The sequence below is a fragment of the Neopelma chrysocephalum genome, unplaced genomic scaffold (assembly GCF_003984885.1).
Source record: "Neopelma chrysocephalum unplaced genomic scaffold, ASM398488v2 Primary Assembly neopelma1_69, whole genome shotgun sequence".
Lineage (NCBI taxonomy): Eukaryota > Metazoa > Chordata > Aves > Passeriformes > Pipridae > Neopelma > Neopelma chrysocephalum.
The window spans coordinates 9,227,336-9,245,726 of NW_020897729.1; the positions used below are offsets into that span (position 1 = coordinate 9,227,336).

At 40.7% G+C, this 18,391-nt stretch overlaps 1 protein-coding gene across 3 annotated transcripts in view; it reads left to right on the forward strand.

Annotated features, from left to right (window-relative positions):
- BCHE (butyrylcholinesterase) overlaps positions 1–18,391 on the forward strand; it is a 53,548-nt gene that overhangs the window by 20,700 nt on the left and 14,457 nt on the right. For 2 of the 3 annotated variants that reach the window (XM_027685521.1, XM_027685523.1), the window contains exon 2: positions 2,724–4,245. In XM_027685521.1, coding sequence (XP_027541322.1) covers positions 2,729–4,245 — 1,517 coding nt within the window. In that variant the 5' untranslated portion in view covers positions 2,724–2,728. Of the gene's footprint in view, positions 1–2,721; positions 4,246–18,391 lie in introns of all 3 variants that reach the window. The other variant, XM_027685522.1, reaches the window with a different exon arrangement.

Consider the following 18,391-nt stretch of genomic DNA (forward strand, 5'->3'; position numbering starts at 1 on the left):
ATATAACTATGCTGGGTTAATGTCGATGAGCTAAAGCAATTTCTGACCCTTTTACTCTCACTGTAATAATCAAGTCATGTTTGTTTTGCTCAGTGTGCTTTACATTGCTGAGTTTGGTTTAAAGCAGCATTAAAAACCCTATTAAATGTAATATTTGCCATGGAGTCGAGGTGTAATAATAATCCCCTGTTGCTGCTTCTGTTAATATTGGCAGAGTAGCTTGAGACAAGTCCTCTCATTCACTAGTATGAAACTTCTGTGTTTTTCAAGCTTGATCTGTTTCTAACTTTTTCTTTGAAATTTGCAGAGCTAATTTAAAAAGTACCCAACTGATTTTTTTGTTATTTTTTTTTCTTTCTAATATTCTTGTTTAAAACTTCTTCAGTTTCATATCTTGCAATGCTACAGTGTTTTCCTCCCATCCCATTCCTTTTTAACTAACAGGAAAGTGCACGGGGGAATTCATTTTAATTACTATTGAGATAGTAAAAGCTTTAGAAACTTTAAAACCTCTTGCTTTTCTTGGTGTTATTTTCTCTTCATATTGACAATATTTGAAATATCTTATTATTTCCAGCTTGTTGTTGTGGTTTGGCCCTCATCTTTCTTCACATGTTCAGTGAAGTGACAGTGTCAGTGAAGCAATAGATGTATAGAAGTAATTTCTCCTGTCTCACATTGGTATTGGGTGCTCAAATACCCAACTAGATCCCTAATATTAACATTCCTCCCAGTCATCCCAGTTGCCTTGGATGCCTTCATCCCTTCTCCATCATCATCCTTCTCCCAGCTCTGGTGGGTTTTCAGGATCTTGGGGGAGGAGTTTGGGTCTGGTTTTGCAGAGGGGCTGAGATGAGCCCTGAGTGCTCAAAACCAGTGAAGTTTTAAGAGCAGATTCACCGAGCAAACTAAGTTATTTTTCTCTCCTATACTTCCATGGCATCTCTTAAACCTTCTTGAGAAATTTTCAAAATTAAACACACCGTGTTAAAAAGTGATCCCAAGTGAGAGTGGAGTCTGTGTTGGTTTAGCAGGCTGGAAATATTCAGCAAACTGGTTAAATTATGCCAAATTCTCTCAAAAACAGCAGGATTTAGGCTTGAGTGTTTTAGCAAACTAGAATAACTGTAAATACAGGCTCTTGCTTTGGTCCTTGTGGGGCTTTGGGCTGGATCTCAGGAAAAGGTTCTTCCCTTTGGAAGGTGGTTGGCACTGACCAGGCTCCCCAGGGCAGTGGGCACGGCCCCAAGGCTGCCAGAGCTCCAGGGGTGTTTGGACAATGCTCTCAGGGACAGGGTGGGATTGTTGGGGTGTTTATGTAGGGCCAGGGGTTGGACTGGATGATCCTTGTGGGTCTCTTTCAACTCAAGAATATACTATGATTCTCTAAGGCCACAAAGCGAGAGGAGCTAAACGCCACTAAGTGATGTGAGTGAGCCTCCTGCCCGTGCCAGAGCGAGTCTTGCTCACCCAAACTCCTTGGAAATTGCTGGACCACGTGAGTTGACAACTCACATATCTAAAATTGAGCAAACAGGGGGGCACTTGCAGGTTTCTGCAAGTCAAGCTGAAGGTGGAGTGTGACACCAACTCTGAAGTCTGCTGTCCCCATTCACCACCTTAACTATTTTTTTTTAACACAGTAACAACATAAAACGACGTGTACCTACTTTCTAAAATTTATCTATTTTCTATCTGTTTTGATGAATGATAAAAATATCCTTGAAGATTCCCCCCTGCTCCTTTGGTGCTGTCTCAAAGTTAGGAACCTCTTTGCACAAAATATTCCCTTTTTTCCCCCCCTCTGCATTTTCTTTCCAAGAACAGGCAAACAATCAGGAGGAGCTCAAATTAGGCCACAGCTGTATTTTCCATACCAATTGGCCTCATTCCTTTTAAGGACATAAATTCTCCTCATTAACAAAGAGTGCCCTGTTTAAAGGGGCAGGACAGAGTACATGATGTACTACAGGGCAACAAGGAAAAAATAGAAGGGAGCTTTGTTGAGCATTTTCAGATATGTAAAACACAGAAATGGATTTATGCAAATAGTCTTTGTCTGAATTTTCACTTTCTAGAGGACAGTACTATGGTTTTATAGCATTTGAGGAGGTTGGGGTAAATCAGACTATTAGTACTTATATGTTGTATATAATCAGCTTTTATTCCCTTAGCTTTTAGATAATACTAATTATCACTTGGAAAGGTTCTCAGGAACCAATAAGTGGACAATATATAAATTTTTAGGCATCATCTACATATATTCAAAAATCCTTGATGTTTTAGCATTTTAATGTTCATTCTAAGCAGCAGAAGTTTGACTACTGCTTTGTAGGACTCTGATGGTTGTAAAGTTGCTTAAACTCCTTTAGAGAAACAAGATCTTGAAAGAAGCCTTGACTAGTATTTAAGTCACCTGTAACTGGAGTAATCAGAGCCTGCTTATATGACTTTGCCTTCCCTGGTCTGGCTTGTTCAGTTCTGTGCTTTTTAGCAACAGAATTTTTCTGAAGCACTGACTAAATACAAAATACCAAACACAGTCTTTGCAACACAATGGACAAACAAGAATTTATGGTTAAATACTGCTGAGATTTATGCAGCAGCACCATCTTATTTTCAAAGCCCCTGGGATGGCCTTCACCCTTTTTTAATAGATCATTTTGGCTCTGGTAGTAACATATTGCAACACTAATTCTGAATTTCTTCTTCATATGTTTCAGGCATCATGGTTTGGACAAATGGTCCGAGTCTCTCTACCAGGTTTCTGATGTGGTTTCTTCTCCTGTACATGTTCATCAGGAAGGTGGTGCCTGAAGACAACATCATTACAACCAAGAAAGGCAGAGTCAGAGGGACAAACCTGCAGGTCCTGGGGGGAACTGTGACAGCCTTCCTTGGAATACCTTATGGACAGCCACCCATCGGCAGACTGAGGTTTCAAAAGCCAGAACCTCGGGAGAAGTGGTCGGATGTTTGGGACGCCACAAAACACGCCAACTCCTGTTACCAGCATGTAGATACAACTTACCCAGGGTTTGCTGGAACAGAGATGTGGAATCCAAAAACTAACCTGAGTGAAGACTGCTTATACCTTAACGTGTGGGTTCCTTCTCCCAAGCCCAAGAATGCAAGTGTCATGGTGTGGATTTACGGCGGCGGCTTCGAGTCTGGGTCCACCGCCCTGCCGGTCTATGATGGCAAGTTCCTGGCCAGGGTAGAAAGAGTTGTCGTGGTTTCCATGAACTACAGGGTCGCTGCATTAGGATTTTTGGCTTTGCCAGGAAACCAGGAAGCTCCTGGAAATGCAGGTTTGTTTGATCAAAGGTTGGCCCTTCAGTGGGTGCAGGAGAACATAGCAGCCTTTGGAGGCAACCCGAAAAGTGTGACGATATTTGGGGAGAGCGCTGGCTCGGCCTCTGTCAACTACCACCTCCTTTCCCCCAAAAGCCATCCTTTATTCACCAGAGCCATCATGCAGAGTGGATCTGCCAATGCCCCTTGGGCTGCAGTCACAGCATCTGAAGCCAGAAACAGAACAGTGGCTTTAGCTAAACAGCTCCAGTGTCCCACCAGCAACGAGACAGAGCTAATTCTCTGCCTCCAAGAGAAGGACCCGAAGGAAATACTGGAGAACGAAATTTTTGCTGTTCCAGGTGGCTCTTTTCTGCAAGTATATTTTTGTCCAACTGTGGATGGTGATTTTCTCTTAGACATGCCAGAAAAATTGATTGAGAAAGGCCTTTTCAAACAAACACAGATCTTAGTTGGTGTTAATAAAGATGAAGGGTCAGGATTTCTAGCATATGGAGTCCCTGGCTTCAGCAAGGATAGCGATGGCTTGGTCAATAAAACCCAGTTTGAGACAGCTTTAACTCTGGCCTTCCCAGGAGTGAGCAAACTTGCAATAGAATCCATAATCTTTCAGTACACGGATTGGGAAAACCAGCACAGGCCAGAGCACTACTATGATGCCACGGATGATGCTGTTGGGGACTACAACATAATCTGCCCTGTCGTGGAATTCAGCACAAAATTCGCTCAGCTGGGAAACAACGTGTTCTTTTACTTCTTTGAACATCGATCCTCCAAGCTGCCTTGGCCAGAGTGGATGGGAGTGATGCACGGCTACGAGATTGAGTTTGTGTTTGGGTTGCCCCTGGAGAGAAAGGTGAATTACACCAAAGCCGAGGAAATCTTGAGCCGCTCCATGATGAGACACTGGGCAACTTTTGCCAAAACTGGGTAAGTTTGCTGTGGAAGTTGGTTTGATTTTTGCCTGTTGTTTCACCAGTGGAAAAAGCTTAATGGTTTTGGTGCTGCTTGGAATGATGAGAAGAGATTTATTGTTCGGTTATTCAAAATTCCTATTTTAGTTCTGCTAAAAACGCTGTCTTAATAAAATAAACTGTTGATGTGCTGCTCACTGTATTGGACAAGCTTAAGAAAACAGTGTTTATCCACCCATAAAAGCAAGTACAAAACATTGGTTTTTGCCATAGCAGCAGTGGTTTCAAGTGTTAGAAACAAAATATTTCAGGCTCTGGGAAACAAAGTAGGAGCAGGAGTAGGAGCAAAGAAACCAATTTCCTTGAAGATATAATTTGCTCAGAACATGCAGGTTTATAATATAGAGGTGTATTATGTACACATGATGAAGAGATTGGGATTTCAGGACATGCTTCCCAGAAAGCCTCTCTTCCCACGTGTGCTGTGAGGATGAGCCTGGGCCTCATTGATCCTGATGACAAATCGCTCCCTATTTCCATTCCACTCATCTGTGAGTGAAATATGTCCAAGCCTGGCCAAAAAGCAAATCAGAATATTTCATTTGGATGTTTGAAATGGATTAAATACAACCTCTCCTTAGGTGCCTTCTGCTGGTGTCCAGGAGAAAGTGAGGCAGCCCCTGCTCTGCTCAGCAAGTTTTGGGCTCTCAGTGCAACACTCAGTTGGAAATTAAAACATTTCAGAGCAATAAGAAAACCAGCCACTGCTGCAGCCATGTGTGATTAGTCTCAAGGCTGCAAACCTGATGGGATGGGGAGGGATCTTGTGTTCCAGAAGCTTGGTTTGTGCTCTCTCCTGAGAAAATCTTATATATAAAACTACTTGCCTTTGAGAACTCACAACCAAACACTTAATTCACACTACAAAGTCTTTATTTAACTTAAATTTCAAAATAGTGCATTAATTCTGTTTCTAAGGTGAACCATTCCTTTGATTTATATATAGATTTGTAAAGGCTGAAATCAGCATTGTAACAGGATCTAATTAATTTTCTTAGTAGATTAGAAACCAGGGGAGACCACTGTGCTCATTTAGTCCGTACAACCTTGTACATAACTCAAAACATAGGTAGGACTAACACATTTCCAGTGACTAAAAACCCAGAACAAACATTGGTAGGTTATTCTAAAGTTTAATTACATTTAAAAGGGTTAGAGTTATAAAATAAGTTGTCTCTAGTCTGAATTTGCCTATTTTATTTCTACTTTTTCCAAGTGCTATGTTTTGTTTGACAATTTTTAAGCTTTATTTTATGATTTTTTCCATATAGAGATAAATATCTTTATTAAGGGTCTATTCAAATAATCCTTAATAACCCTTAATCCTTTTTTATTTTTTTTCATTAAATAAACCAGGTTGTACCCTTAAGCCTTTCACTATAATGTGGTTTTTTCACCAATTCATTAAATAATAACTCTCCACCTTTAAACCTGTGATTCATCAACACCTTGTTGGAACTTTCCTTGTGGGAATTAAACACTGTTGTCCCCAGGATGTTGTAATTAAAGGTGTCATCTATCCTTTCTAATTCAACCTGATAGTCCCTTACTCATCCAAGGGTTGCCTTGGTTGTGGTGTTTTCCAAGGATTGATTGATTGACTGATTGATTGATTACCTTGGTTTGTAGGAATATTAATTACCTTAACAACTCCTATCCCCTTTACATGTTTGGAGCTTGTAATATTTCTTTTACCATAAGTGGTGAGCATACTAAAACTCAGAAAAAAACAGTAATCATCAGTGCATAGTGTTTTAGAACAGGTTTTATTACTGTGAAGTTTAATCTAAACTTTAATCTCTGAGCTCTTCCTGCCTCCCTCTCCGCTCGGATCCTGCTGACACCACTCCATGGGAATTTGGTGGGAAAGGCTGTGCTGCAGAGAGGAACATTCAGCAGGTTGCAGGCTCTGGAATTGAGCTGTGCAGTTGATTTATCGATGCCAAAAATGCGTGTGAGAGATTGCCAGGCTAAGGGCTGGAAAAGCCTGGTGACACTTCCTGCATCATGCTGTGACAACAGGACTTTGACACTGGTGTCTTTAGGTCCTTGGTGGAGAGCAAAGTGAGTGAAGGTTCCTTATTACACACTCCAGCCCCTGCAGGAGCTTGAAATCAGGATCCTACACCAGAGAGAGCAGATCTTTCCATTAAACACAAGTATTTCTTAGTGGAAAAAGAAAATTCAGGTCCATATTAAATTTTGCAGAACTATATTTACAGTTCTGTGAACCGCTTTTTTACCCTTGATTATATATATTTATTTAATTTTCATCTACATAATTTTATGTGTATATATATATATATAAATTTCAATAACCTGTTGTGCAAACAGAGGGCACTGTCTCTGTCACTGTAGCCTGCTAAAAATAGACAACATAAGGTACATTCAGGTTGAAGTTTGTAGAAGACAGTCCTGTCATCTAGTCTGATTATCATTCACACTATAATTAGATTACCCTACAGATTGAATTTCAAGTGGTTTCCACAGCAAACAGCAAAATAATCCCTCTCTCTGATTCCACACAAGTATCAAAAGCATCACTATTTGGATAAACAATAAAATTGTGCCATTTTTGTAATGGTAAAAGATGAGGATTAACCCACTATATGATACTGAGCAGAGCACAGACACCTCAGGCTCTGTAACACATTATGCATAGTGTACAATGGGTGGGGAAATAATAAGAATTGCTAATAATTCCGAGATTAATAAGTGATCCTTGTTTTTCTGCTGTATTTGAGCACATGGTAAACATTTATAAAGAACTGGGGAAGCCCTGCTTTGATATAATGTTTATAGGAAACTCTGGCATGATCAAAGGGCAAACCTCTGAGGGGAAAATTACCATTGATGTCTCCAGCAGATGAGGAGAAAATCAAGCAGAAAAGATGAAAATGAGAAATATTGTACAGCACACTTTTTAGTGAGGGCGTTTGACCTAATATTCTAATGTGCAGAAGTACAAAAGCACAAGGGAGGGAAGAGGAGCCTGCAGAGGGAAGGAGATGAAGAAACTGGAAGAAATCATATTTTTCCTGGTGTTTTCTGACTGGGAGGGACTAAGAGGTGGCAGAGCTGTTCCTCAGAGGGGTCTTCAAGCCCAAACTTTGACCTTAGTGATCTTTCTTTTTTATTCTCATGTGAGGAATGAAATTGGGGATAGAAAAAGTTAAAAATACGCACTTTAGGAGCATTTTCTGCTTCTGTCATTGTTTAACCCCAGGCAGCAGCTAAACCCCAGAAAACTGCTCACCCACTCCCCCCACACTGGGATGAGGGAGAGAATCTGAAGGGTAAGAGCAGGAAAACTCCTGAGAAATGCCCAAAGTCATGTAAGAACAAAAGCAAAGTTGTTAGGGAGAAAAGGAGAAGCATCCCAAGAGTACATGTGATATTCTTGATTTCTGCCTTTCTCAGTAACTAAAAGGAGACTGTCAACCAGCCCAAGGCTTTCCCAGTCCACCCCCACTCCTATCAGTAGCAGATGCAATTTTCCAAATCTTCAGGCACTTCTTATTTCACATCATTGCTAAAAATAAATATCAGTGATGAGTGACCACTTTTCCTGGAAAATTACAGGCATCAAGAATTTTTATTTGTGAATATGAATAGGGAATGGGAGATGTAGATGATTCAGCAGGAGACAGGAGCAAATATTTGAAGTTAGGTGCTGTTGTTATACTCCAATATCCCTCTTCTGTACCCCTGGGAATAGTGTCACTTTTAGGAATCTGTCATATATTTACACAGCCTGTAACACCCAGGAAGATCTTGCTGAGATGGTCTCCTCTGACAATGAGCCTTTGCTTTTCAGCCACGAGAGTCCCTGCAGATTCATTATCCAGAACAGGATTCCTCAGCCTGGGAATCCCTTGGAGCTGGGGAAGCCATAACTACCTGATTGTCTGCAGGATTTACCCAGAGAAATAAGGTTATTTTTTATAACAGAATTGTAGAATTGGAAGGGACCTTAAAGATCATCTTGTTCCAGCCCCTGCCACGGGCAGGGACACCTTCCACTATCCCAGGTTCCTCCAACTGGCCTTGGACGCTTCCAGGGTTGGGACATCCACAGCTTCTCTGGGCAACCTGTGCCAGGGCCTCCCCCCCCTCACAGGGAAAGATTTCTTCCTCATATCCAATCTAAACCTACTCTAAGTCAGGTTAGAGCCATTCCTCCTTGTCCTGTCACTCCAGGCTCTTATAAACAGTCTCTCTCCATCTTTCTTGAAGTCCCCTTCAGGTACTGAAAGGCTGCAATTAAGTCACATCAAAGCTTCTCTTCTCCAGGCTGAACAATCCCAATTATGACATCATATAGGATTATATTTTAATATATTACAGTATAATATAGTATTAAGTACTACATTATATACTATATATTATATTATATACTATTCTATCACACCATATTATTCATTGCATCATAGATTTATCACATCACATAGTTTGAGAAGAATGAAAAAAAAAAAAGCCAATGACCTTTTGGGTGTGACTGTTCAAGCAGTGAACATGGAGCATCGTGGTGAAAGGACAGACTGGGAGGCCCATGGGATTCCTGGCAGGAATGTTCAGGATCAGCCCTTTGGATTATTGCCAGCTAATGATGCTCTGGATAGAGCACAGGACACAGGGGAGCCCCCAGCCCGGAGCTGTGGCCAAGCAGAGTGACAGTGGGGGGGATTTACCCCCCAGTTAAACACAGTGTATTTTCCATCAGAAATATCCAATATGCCCATGATTTACTTCCAAAGCAGATCTAAGGAATCAGGGGCACAGGTCATCTCTTGGGATCTTGGAAGGAGGGAGAGATTCCACAGGTAGGGACGAGCTGGCTGAGCAGTGTGAGGTCAGTCTGGAGGTGGATATTGATGTCCATGAAGGTGCAGAGACATTAAACTACTATTAAACTGCCCATGATTCCCTAGGACTGGAAGCAAAAGCTTCCAGGAATGATAATTCCTTTCTGTCACTTGAAAATTTCTGCTATTTCATTATATTATAATTTTTCATGGCTGAACTTTTGGTACCACAGGTAGGGTTGACCACATATCCCCATTTTTCCTTGTGCAGTTAATGTGATTTCATAAAATACTTTTTTTTTTTTGCATGTATTTGATCCTTGAAAGAACAACATTTTCATCATACCCTCAAAAAAAATCTCTGTATGTATTTATGTATTTGATCCTTGAAAGAACAACATTTTCATCCTACCCTCAAAAAAAAATCTCTGTTCTACCAGCAAGGGAAGAAAGAGACTTATTACTCCTGTTGTCTGAATAAATCAAGCATAATAAAATATTTGGGTTATAAGAAAGAACAGATTCCAAAATCAATGCATTTGATTTACACTGGGAGTTTAAATTCCTCCCTTTACCTTGACCCAGGGTCTCCTCAGCTTATTCTTGTATTTAAGAACATTGGCAGTTGAATATCAATTGTTAGCCTTAAAATCATTTGATAAAATACCACATATCAAATTGGACAGAGATGTGGTCAAATTGGATTCAGCAGGAAACCACAGTGTGATGTCATATGGATCAGGCTCAGAATGATCATGTTCACGTGTAAATAACATTCATTTTAACAATAACGTTAGTTTTCAGTGGCCTTCTCCTGAATTCTTTCCAGCACACTTTATTCTAAGCTCCACCCGTGCTGAAAAAAAATTAAATTTCTCTTTTTAAACACTTTTAAAGTTCAATTCTTTGCTGCACTTCTGCTATTCTTCAGAAAGCTTTCAAAAGTAAAGTGACACTAACAGTTACTATCAATCAGAAAGCAGCAGAATTCTCTGCCACCTCTAGGAAGGAGAAGTTTTATTTAACATGAAAAACTAGACAGCCCCCAAATCAGCGGGCACCAGGTTATGCTTTTTCCCTTACTTTCTTCATTTATTTTGGTAACTGTGTTCTTTAGTCATGAGACAGACAAACTAGATGGGATGAGAACTCAAATGAGGGTGTAGCGGAACACACAAAGATAATATTTTTTAAGGCTTTGTGAAAAATGTTTTGGATAAAAGGAAACGGGCAAAACTTGTCTGGCTGCCAGTTTTACAACTGCTGAAACAAATCTTTGCAGCTTTTTTCTATAAAGTGAAGCCTTTGAAATATTTCCTGCTATGTTTTAGGGGAATTTGTGAGGCTTTGATTGTCCCACTAAAGCTCTGAAGCACTTTGTCTGGTTATTATTGCCTTTCCCTCATGTTCCTGTGGTAGACATATAATAAATTTCAGTGCTTTTGTTACCAACTTATCACAACCTGTTTATAGAGAGTAGTTTCAGACCAGTGAGAACAAAACCAACAGCCTCATATAGAGTCCAGACAGCAGTTGAACTGGGGACCTATATACTCTATATGGCAAGGACTGAATATAGTGGCAAAAAGTAAAAATAAAAAACTCCAACCACTTTTAATTTTCTTCTACTTCAGGAAGTAGGAAGTTTTATGTACCACTAAGCCACTTCAAGGTCAGAAATTTATTGTGGGCTGTATTTCTTCCAGGGAGCCACATGGAGAGAGGAAGGTGATTGGGTTGGAGCCCCTCTGATCCTCACAGGATCTTCAAACACACCAGAGCCAGAACTCAGGGGCACCAAGAGGAGACTTTTCCTGAGGCTGGTGCTCCTGACATCTCACATTCATCTAGAAAAAGTCATTTTTCATCTTAACTAGTGATTTTTCAGGCCAAGAATCCTGAACAAAAGATTTCTGGATGTGAGATAAAACCCACAAATCACAAGAAGGGTTTCTGAAAGTAAAAATAATGATATGGAAAGTCATCCTTTCCCAAGTTAAGGAAAACCAAAGCTTTCATTTTGACCCAAAAGGGCACGTTTATTCTCACATTCACTCCCATCAATGTGAGCAATTTCTGAGCCATGAAAAAAAAATTGTGGAAATCACAGTAATGAACAAAAAAAAAACACCAAAAAAACAAGGTCAAATTTTAAGAAACTTTATTCCTATTTCTCCACCTTCAGTTTTAGGTTCTTAGGAGTGACTCATCATCTTTGCGGGGTCCATATATATTGTTACATTCAGAAGCAGTAATGGAAACACCTTTTTAGCAAACTATTTGGAAAAAGTGCATCATGGAAAAAATCAGTAACTAGAGCCCTGCTTTGGCAGGCATCTCTCCCTTTCTGGCTGCAAGCTGACAAGCTGTCATCGAATTTCAGAATTGAAAACAGGAGTATTTGGTTCAGTCCTCTTTTTAAAATAGGCCTGGGATATAAAATTGTTTAGGTTGGTTTAATGCTATTACAAATATTGCAATTACAAGAGGATGTCTTGTGCAGCAAATGCAATTCCGTCCACACGGATTTTATTCCCTACAACAGATGAGTCAAACTATTATTTTCAAACAGGAGATGAGAACATCTATTAAGGAAATGTCCAAATATTGCAGGAGTAATTGAGCGAGACATAAAACTAAAAACCTAAAACCATAATGCAGAGGTTTGCCTTGAAGAGAGGAACTGGCAATGCTTTATGGAGAAGGGGAAACTTTAATTCAATTGTCAGAGGCTGAGGGATCCAAACCATCAGTGATGATTCACAGTCCTGGGAGGGAGCAAGGTGAACTCCCTGGGTCTGCAGCCGGGGCAGAGACACACAAACACCCGCACAAGGTCCAAGAAAAGGAGTGGATCTCTTTGAGGTGGGTTTTTGCAAAGCTGTGCTGCCTTTAGCCGGCCCTGTAAAAGAAGAGAGGGAAGTCTGAGGGGTTGGAGCGTGTCCAGAGAAGGAATGGAGCTGGGAAGGGGCTGGAGCAGCAGGAGGGGCTGAGGGAGCTGGGGGGGCTCAGCCTGGAGAAAAGGAGGCTCAGGGGGGACCTTCTGGCTCTGCAACCCCCTGACAGGAGGGGGGAGCCGGGGGACGTCGGGCTCTGCTCCCAGGGAACAAGGGACAGGAGGAGAGGAAACAACCTTGAGTTGGACCAAGGGAGGCTTAGGTTGGATATTTGGAAAAAATTCTTAATGGAAATGGTTGTCCAGCCATCCACAGTGGTGGAGTCCCCATCCCTAGAGGGACTGTGCAGATGTGGCACTCAGACCATGGGTCAGTGTTGGCCTTGGCAGTTCTGAATTAGCAGTTGGACTGGGAGATCTCAGAGGTCTTTTCCAACCTAAATTATTCTGTGATTCTGTGGTTCTATATCTTGGGTGTGGCTCCACCTATTCTCACAACAGAGATGGGGAGAACAGCCCACACTGGACGTGGTTCCCTGCTGTCCCAAGAACCTGGCAAAGAGGCTACACGGATATTTTCCAGGGAAAGGAGAGGAGCAAAGACAAACAAATGTTTCAGGAGTTGAAATAAAACCATAGTGTCATTGCTACCTCAAATTTGGAGTGGAATTAAGAAGCCTGAATGGAAATAATTTAGTGTTGGATGAAAAGCACGTGAGGAAGGAAAATGAGAAAGCAAGAGAGGGAAATGCTGACTGATGCAAGAGGTCAGTGACCAAGAAATACACAAAGAAGAGAGAAAGAGCAAAAAGAGATTGAGGTATGAAAGAAGAAAATATCTGAAAGACTTCTAAACATTTCAGGGGGTGAACAAATCTGTGAAGAGAGAAATGAAGGAAGGGCACACGTGAACTTATTCCTAGTTATGTGTAAGGCAGGTTCACTAATAAAAGCAACACCCTTCAGAGACAATTTAGGATTAGGGATTGCTTTCCCTACATCATAACTTTTACAGACACCTAAACACATGGCTGCAAAAGCCACTGTGAAATTCTAATTAATGTTCACCCACAGTTAATCCTCTTTTTAGGGCCACTCTTCTTCCATGCTGCTTTTCTGCAGCTTAGTCCTTGTTTCATCATCAGACGACAGAAATTGAAGTTGGAAAGGTCTGCAAACCCCATTTTTCCAGGTGGTTCTGGGACACTAATCTGAAGTCCTGCTGAGAAAATTCACGGGAAGAATGGAAACCTTTCAGTAGACATTTTAATTTACTCCCCAAAGCAGGAGATTGGCTTATTTCAGGGAAGTGGCAAAGGGGAGAAGGGAGGAAATGAGGAGCAGCAGAGGTTACCCAACACCATATTTTTTGAAGGTAGCTCAATATGGTGTTTAATTTTTTTTCATTCAGCCGCAAGAGAAGGCACTTGTGGGTAAATGTAGCTGGAAATTTAGTCACAGGGTTTGTGAGGTTCTGTCTCCACAAATCTAGAAGCTGCTTTAGTAGAAATCAGGCTTTTCTACCAAATGTTACACGATTCTATGTAAAATTAAAAGCTTCCATCCTCTGCTTTTCCAGACATCTCTGATCCCCATCTGTGTTCTTTACCTTTCCTTGAGGGAACATTAAACAACTTCCTCATTTTATACAGTACAAACTCTAAAGGTTGCTGCCTCAAATTTACACCAGAGGGATCTTTTTCCTACTGGAATGGCTATTCAAATACTGTGATTTTTTAATTTTAACTAATGAAGTTTTACATATCTGCCTCTCACACATCTCACTCATGGTGTTCTCAGTGAGTGGCCTCCAAGTGAATTTTCTGTACAACTGGAAATGCTTGGAGGTTTAACAGTTGTTTTTTCCTGGTTGTGAAATAGTTGCACACCATAATTTCCACTAAACCCCCCCTCAATTTTGAGAAAGAGAACTTTCAAGAGGTTTAGATATTCCCCCCCCTTTTCTTCTTGAGGGCATGTCTTGTATAACTCTCAGTCCAAATGTTGGTACCTCCCTCTTGGTACAGCTGAAATCAGACTCAGAAGATGTTACAATGCTGGGACAGACTTTGAATGTGTTTATCGAGGAAAATTACATGTAACTTCAATTTGTAAATGTCAAACCTACTATGGATTTATAATAGATAAGAAAATAACTTAATCATTTTTATTATTATTATTTTTAAATATCTTGGGGGGGGGTGAACATTCTATATTCTTGTTTACATCTTCCAACATGAAGTTTCAGCAGTTCTGATTCTGATGAAGCAGTAACACATCTACACCCTCCCCAAAGCCACCCAATAGTTTCCTTTATAGGACTGCTCAATTTGGCCTGGATTACATGGTAGTGAAAGTTTGTGACTCATGCACTTCCTCCCACTCAGAGAAATAAAGCAGTGGCAGTAGTGGAAAATAAAAAGGAAAATGCCACTACGAAGAAATCCGTCAGGACACGCTGAATCCACAGGATTTTGTTGGGTGCAGGGCTGTGTGGAGCATCTGCCTGGAAAAGAAAATCATGATTAGGGCAATTACAATTGAAAACAAATCTCTAACATCATATCCTACTGTAGTATCAACTGCACAGTCTGTAGTGAAAATTTGAGCTCTAGGAGAGCATTGAACACATTTATCTAACAATTCCTGGGTGCCTGGGATGAGCTTTATTAATGGGAGAGGAAGGAAGGGATGGAACCAGCAATCATGCACACATGAGCACAGTATCCACTCTCTCTCACAACCAACTGGGCTGACAGATTTTACCAAAGGCACTGGGAATTTAAAACACAATATTAATACTTCCACAGCAATAAAACCATTTTTCTCTCCCTTCACACCCACTCTTTAGGTTTGTCCCAGGGAGTAATTCTGGTTAAGATACTATATAAGCTTTTTTCCCAGGTCCTGAGAAAGAAAAGAGGTGGTAGAGGAGATAAACCAGTCTCAGAGGATGACTAAAAGGACAAGTGCCATGTGCCTTCCTCTCTACTTATTCCTTTATTACCTTCTTTGGAAGTTACTTCCTCCTTCAAAGTTTCAATAGGGTTCAGGACCTTCTTCCATTTCCAAACAGCCTCTCCAACCTCTACAAGCTAAGACTAAAAACTACAGTTGCATTTGATTTCTTGCTGCAGCCAAGAGTGTTAAGAAATAACAGCTTTGAAAAGTGGCCCTTTAAAGCTAAAATTGATCCCATACCAAAGGACATGAGGATCTTATAAAGTACTTTACAGGAACATTTAAAAAAAAAAAAAAGGCAGAAGTGTTCCTTCAGAATAAAGAGGGACTAAGCTGTGGTGTTGCCTCTCTCATGTCTATTCAAAAGGGATGTAAATGTGAAATGTGGATATTCACACCAGAACCTGGAGTCCTGGAGAAGGTGTGAAATCATCACCGTGGCAGTGACTCTAGGAACAGTGGGGCAGTTCCAGACCTGGTATGATAAAATCACATCTGATCACACCCTCTGTGTGGAGTTTGGGGCAGGGGTTCCTGGAAGAGCCCCAGACTTTGCTGGAATGTTTTCCCAGTGGAGGATCCCTGTGTGAGGAGTGCCAGGGTGGGACCAGGAGGTCAGAAATACCCGGGCAGGGTCTGAAGGGCTCGTTAGCTCTGGCTCAGCTGGCCCAGCTCGTTATTCCTCCTGATGGCAGAGCAGGCTCCAACCCAGGAGCCAGGGATTTGAGGAACCCTAAATGCATAACAGGCATAGCCAGAGAGCTCAGGCAGAACATCCTGGATCTGAATTTCTCAAAAACTACATTATTTATGGCCAATACCTTAAGACCTATCTTATATATACATACCAGGAGTTCATTAACAAGTACCAAGCACGATCAAGAATCATTTCAACTTGATGGGTTCTTCTCTTTTGAGCAGGACACAATAAGACCAAAACAAAGAAGAAACAGCTTGTTGCTTCATTTCCTGAAACTGATATTGGTTGTAACAGCACATAGCATGATAATTTATAGTTTAAGACATTTAAACACTCATCTGCTGTCACCCAGCTGGAATCTGGAAGGAATATCCTGAGCTTTATTTAGCCAGTGAAGGTGTAAGAAAGCCTGGCTGCAAAGGTCCTTCTGCAGTTTCTGTCAGCTCAGGGCTGTGCCAGCTGGATCCTACAGGTTTCCTCAAGGATCAGCAGAAGGAATAATATTTACCTTCGATATAACTTGCAAAGCAGTTTCCTTTCGCTGTGGCTCAGGGGCACTTTACAGTCACTGGATTATGGACTCGTGTGTGGGAGCTGGGAGTGAGAGCTGAGCACAACAGGGTTTAATGAACTTCCCAGAACCAGCTGCTTAATAAATGTAGTTTGAAGGATTCAAATCTGCACCTCTCTCAGACTTGTAGTGCTCATCATAGGAGTCCTTCCATTCACTACTGTGGGATTTGATGTCACGAAATTAGGATTTTTACACCTTATTAAGGAACAAGCAAATGTGAAAGGTTTAATTACTTAGATTTTCAGAAACTGGTTACTGTTTTCTCACAACAATTCACTTCTAAAAAATCAAATTATTTTAAATATGACCCTTTTTTTTTTTGATTTTTTTTCCAATTTCCCCAGTTCTTCACAGTGCCACAGGCACAGAGGCCTTGGGAACACTGATGCCAAAAGCTCCAAGGAAATTTAGTTTATGAAACAGATAATCATGGACACTTTCCAATCACCCAGTATTGCACATGCTGACAATACCCCTGTCTGAGTTGTTACCTTCCAGTGTGATAGTTTTTAAAGTTTGGTTTTTGTTGTTGCTATTATTACTGTTATCATTAGTAGTAGTAGTATTGTTATTATTGTTGTTATTATTCTATAATAATAATAATAATAATAATTTCAGTTGATAGATTAGATTGCTGCTGTCTGTCCCATCAGTCTAAGAAGATAAAGGCCTTAAGAGAGTTTTATAAAATAAAATATTAAGTGTGGCAGCACATTTGTACAGAGGGTCCATCAGTTCAATAAAAAAGGGTGTTTCATGATTAGCTGATATTAAGGAGTACTCTGAAGGGCTCCTCAATTAAATTAAAACTAGCAAGTTAACTTTTTATGCAGTATCATGTATAAAGAGCACCAATTGGTAGCAGCAGTGACATCAAAACCAATATAACTCCCCCTTGCTTGTTATTCCAAATAGGCCACTCATAAACTTCGGATAATGAACTCAAAAGTGCCCTTGTCATCTTTTTTTTTCTTTTTGCTTTTGCATTTTTTAATAGCAAACAGCCTCAAAGTGTACAATTTAATGTAAAATATTTTGGCATAATGTAAAGATTTTATCCAGGGAGACCCATCGAGTCATTTTGATGGGTGGCAGAAGATGAGCTGACTGACTTGGGAAAACGTCCTGGATAACTATCTGAATTTTAAAAAAAAAAAGCTAAGAGTAAGTTCATTACACTGAACCATGGATATATTGACCCAATTGATGGTGATATTGCATCAGGTGCAATCTGCATATTCACACAGAGAGAGCTTTTCAGATTTATACAGCCCTCAGTCACCGAATGGAGATTTTATGCAGGAATTGGAGCTTCTGGGGATGTTTTACAGTTACCGGTTTGGGGTGGTTTTTTTTTACAGATATTTCTTCATCCTTTGCCTGGCTAACTTTTTTTAGGAAAGTTTCCAGGGAATGTTCATTTTCTTTGTTGCAGGGGGTAGGACTGCTCCTCAGGTGAAGGACTTTGAGCCTTCAACCTCACAGCCCTCTCTGGTATCTACTTATCAGTGAATCATCTGAAACCAATAGCCTGGTATGAAGAACCCAGTAATAAGACAAACTGTTTGAGGATTTGAGAAGACTCAACCAGCAGTTAACAGTAAAACATGCTCTTCTTTTTAATGGGACTGGGCTGGAATTATCTGTTAAGCTCCCAGTTGTACTATCCAAGCAAAGTCCAACAAAAATGTGTGCCCTGTGGGGACCATGCCACCACCCAAAATTGATATTAATCTGACAGTTGTTGTGTTGCACTGGGAAGGTGAACACAGGTATAAATTTCACACATCATGGCCTTTAGAAATTATGTGATACAGCTGGATAAATTTACCTGGCTAATGCCAAAAACACCTCCCAGTCCTCAGCACAGCACTGAGGCAGCACAGGCTTGGTGCTCCTCATCAGCATTCCTGCTAGTTAGGAGTGTCCTTCTGGGCGTGGGGAATAAAAGGGAAAACAACAAAATGTTTTGTTCCAGACTGTGTGGGGGAAAAACAAACAAATTAAAAAAACCCAAACAAAAAACCCCAAACAAACAAAAAACAGAAGGAAAGAGAGAAAAGAGAAAAGAGGGAAGGGAAGGGAAAGGAAAGGAAAGGAAAGGAAAGGAAAGGAAAGGAAAGGAAAGGAAAGGAAAGGAAAGGAAAGGAAAGGAAAGGAAAGGAA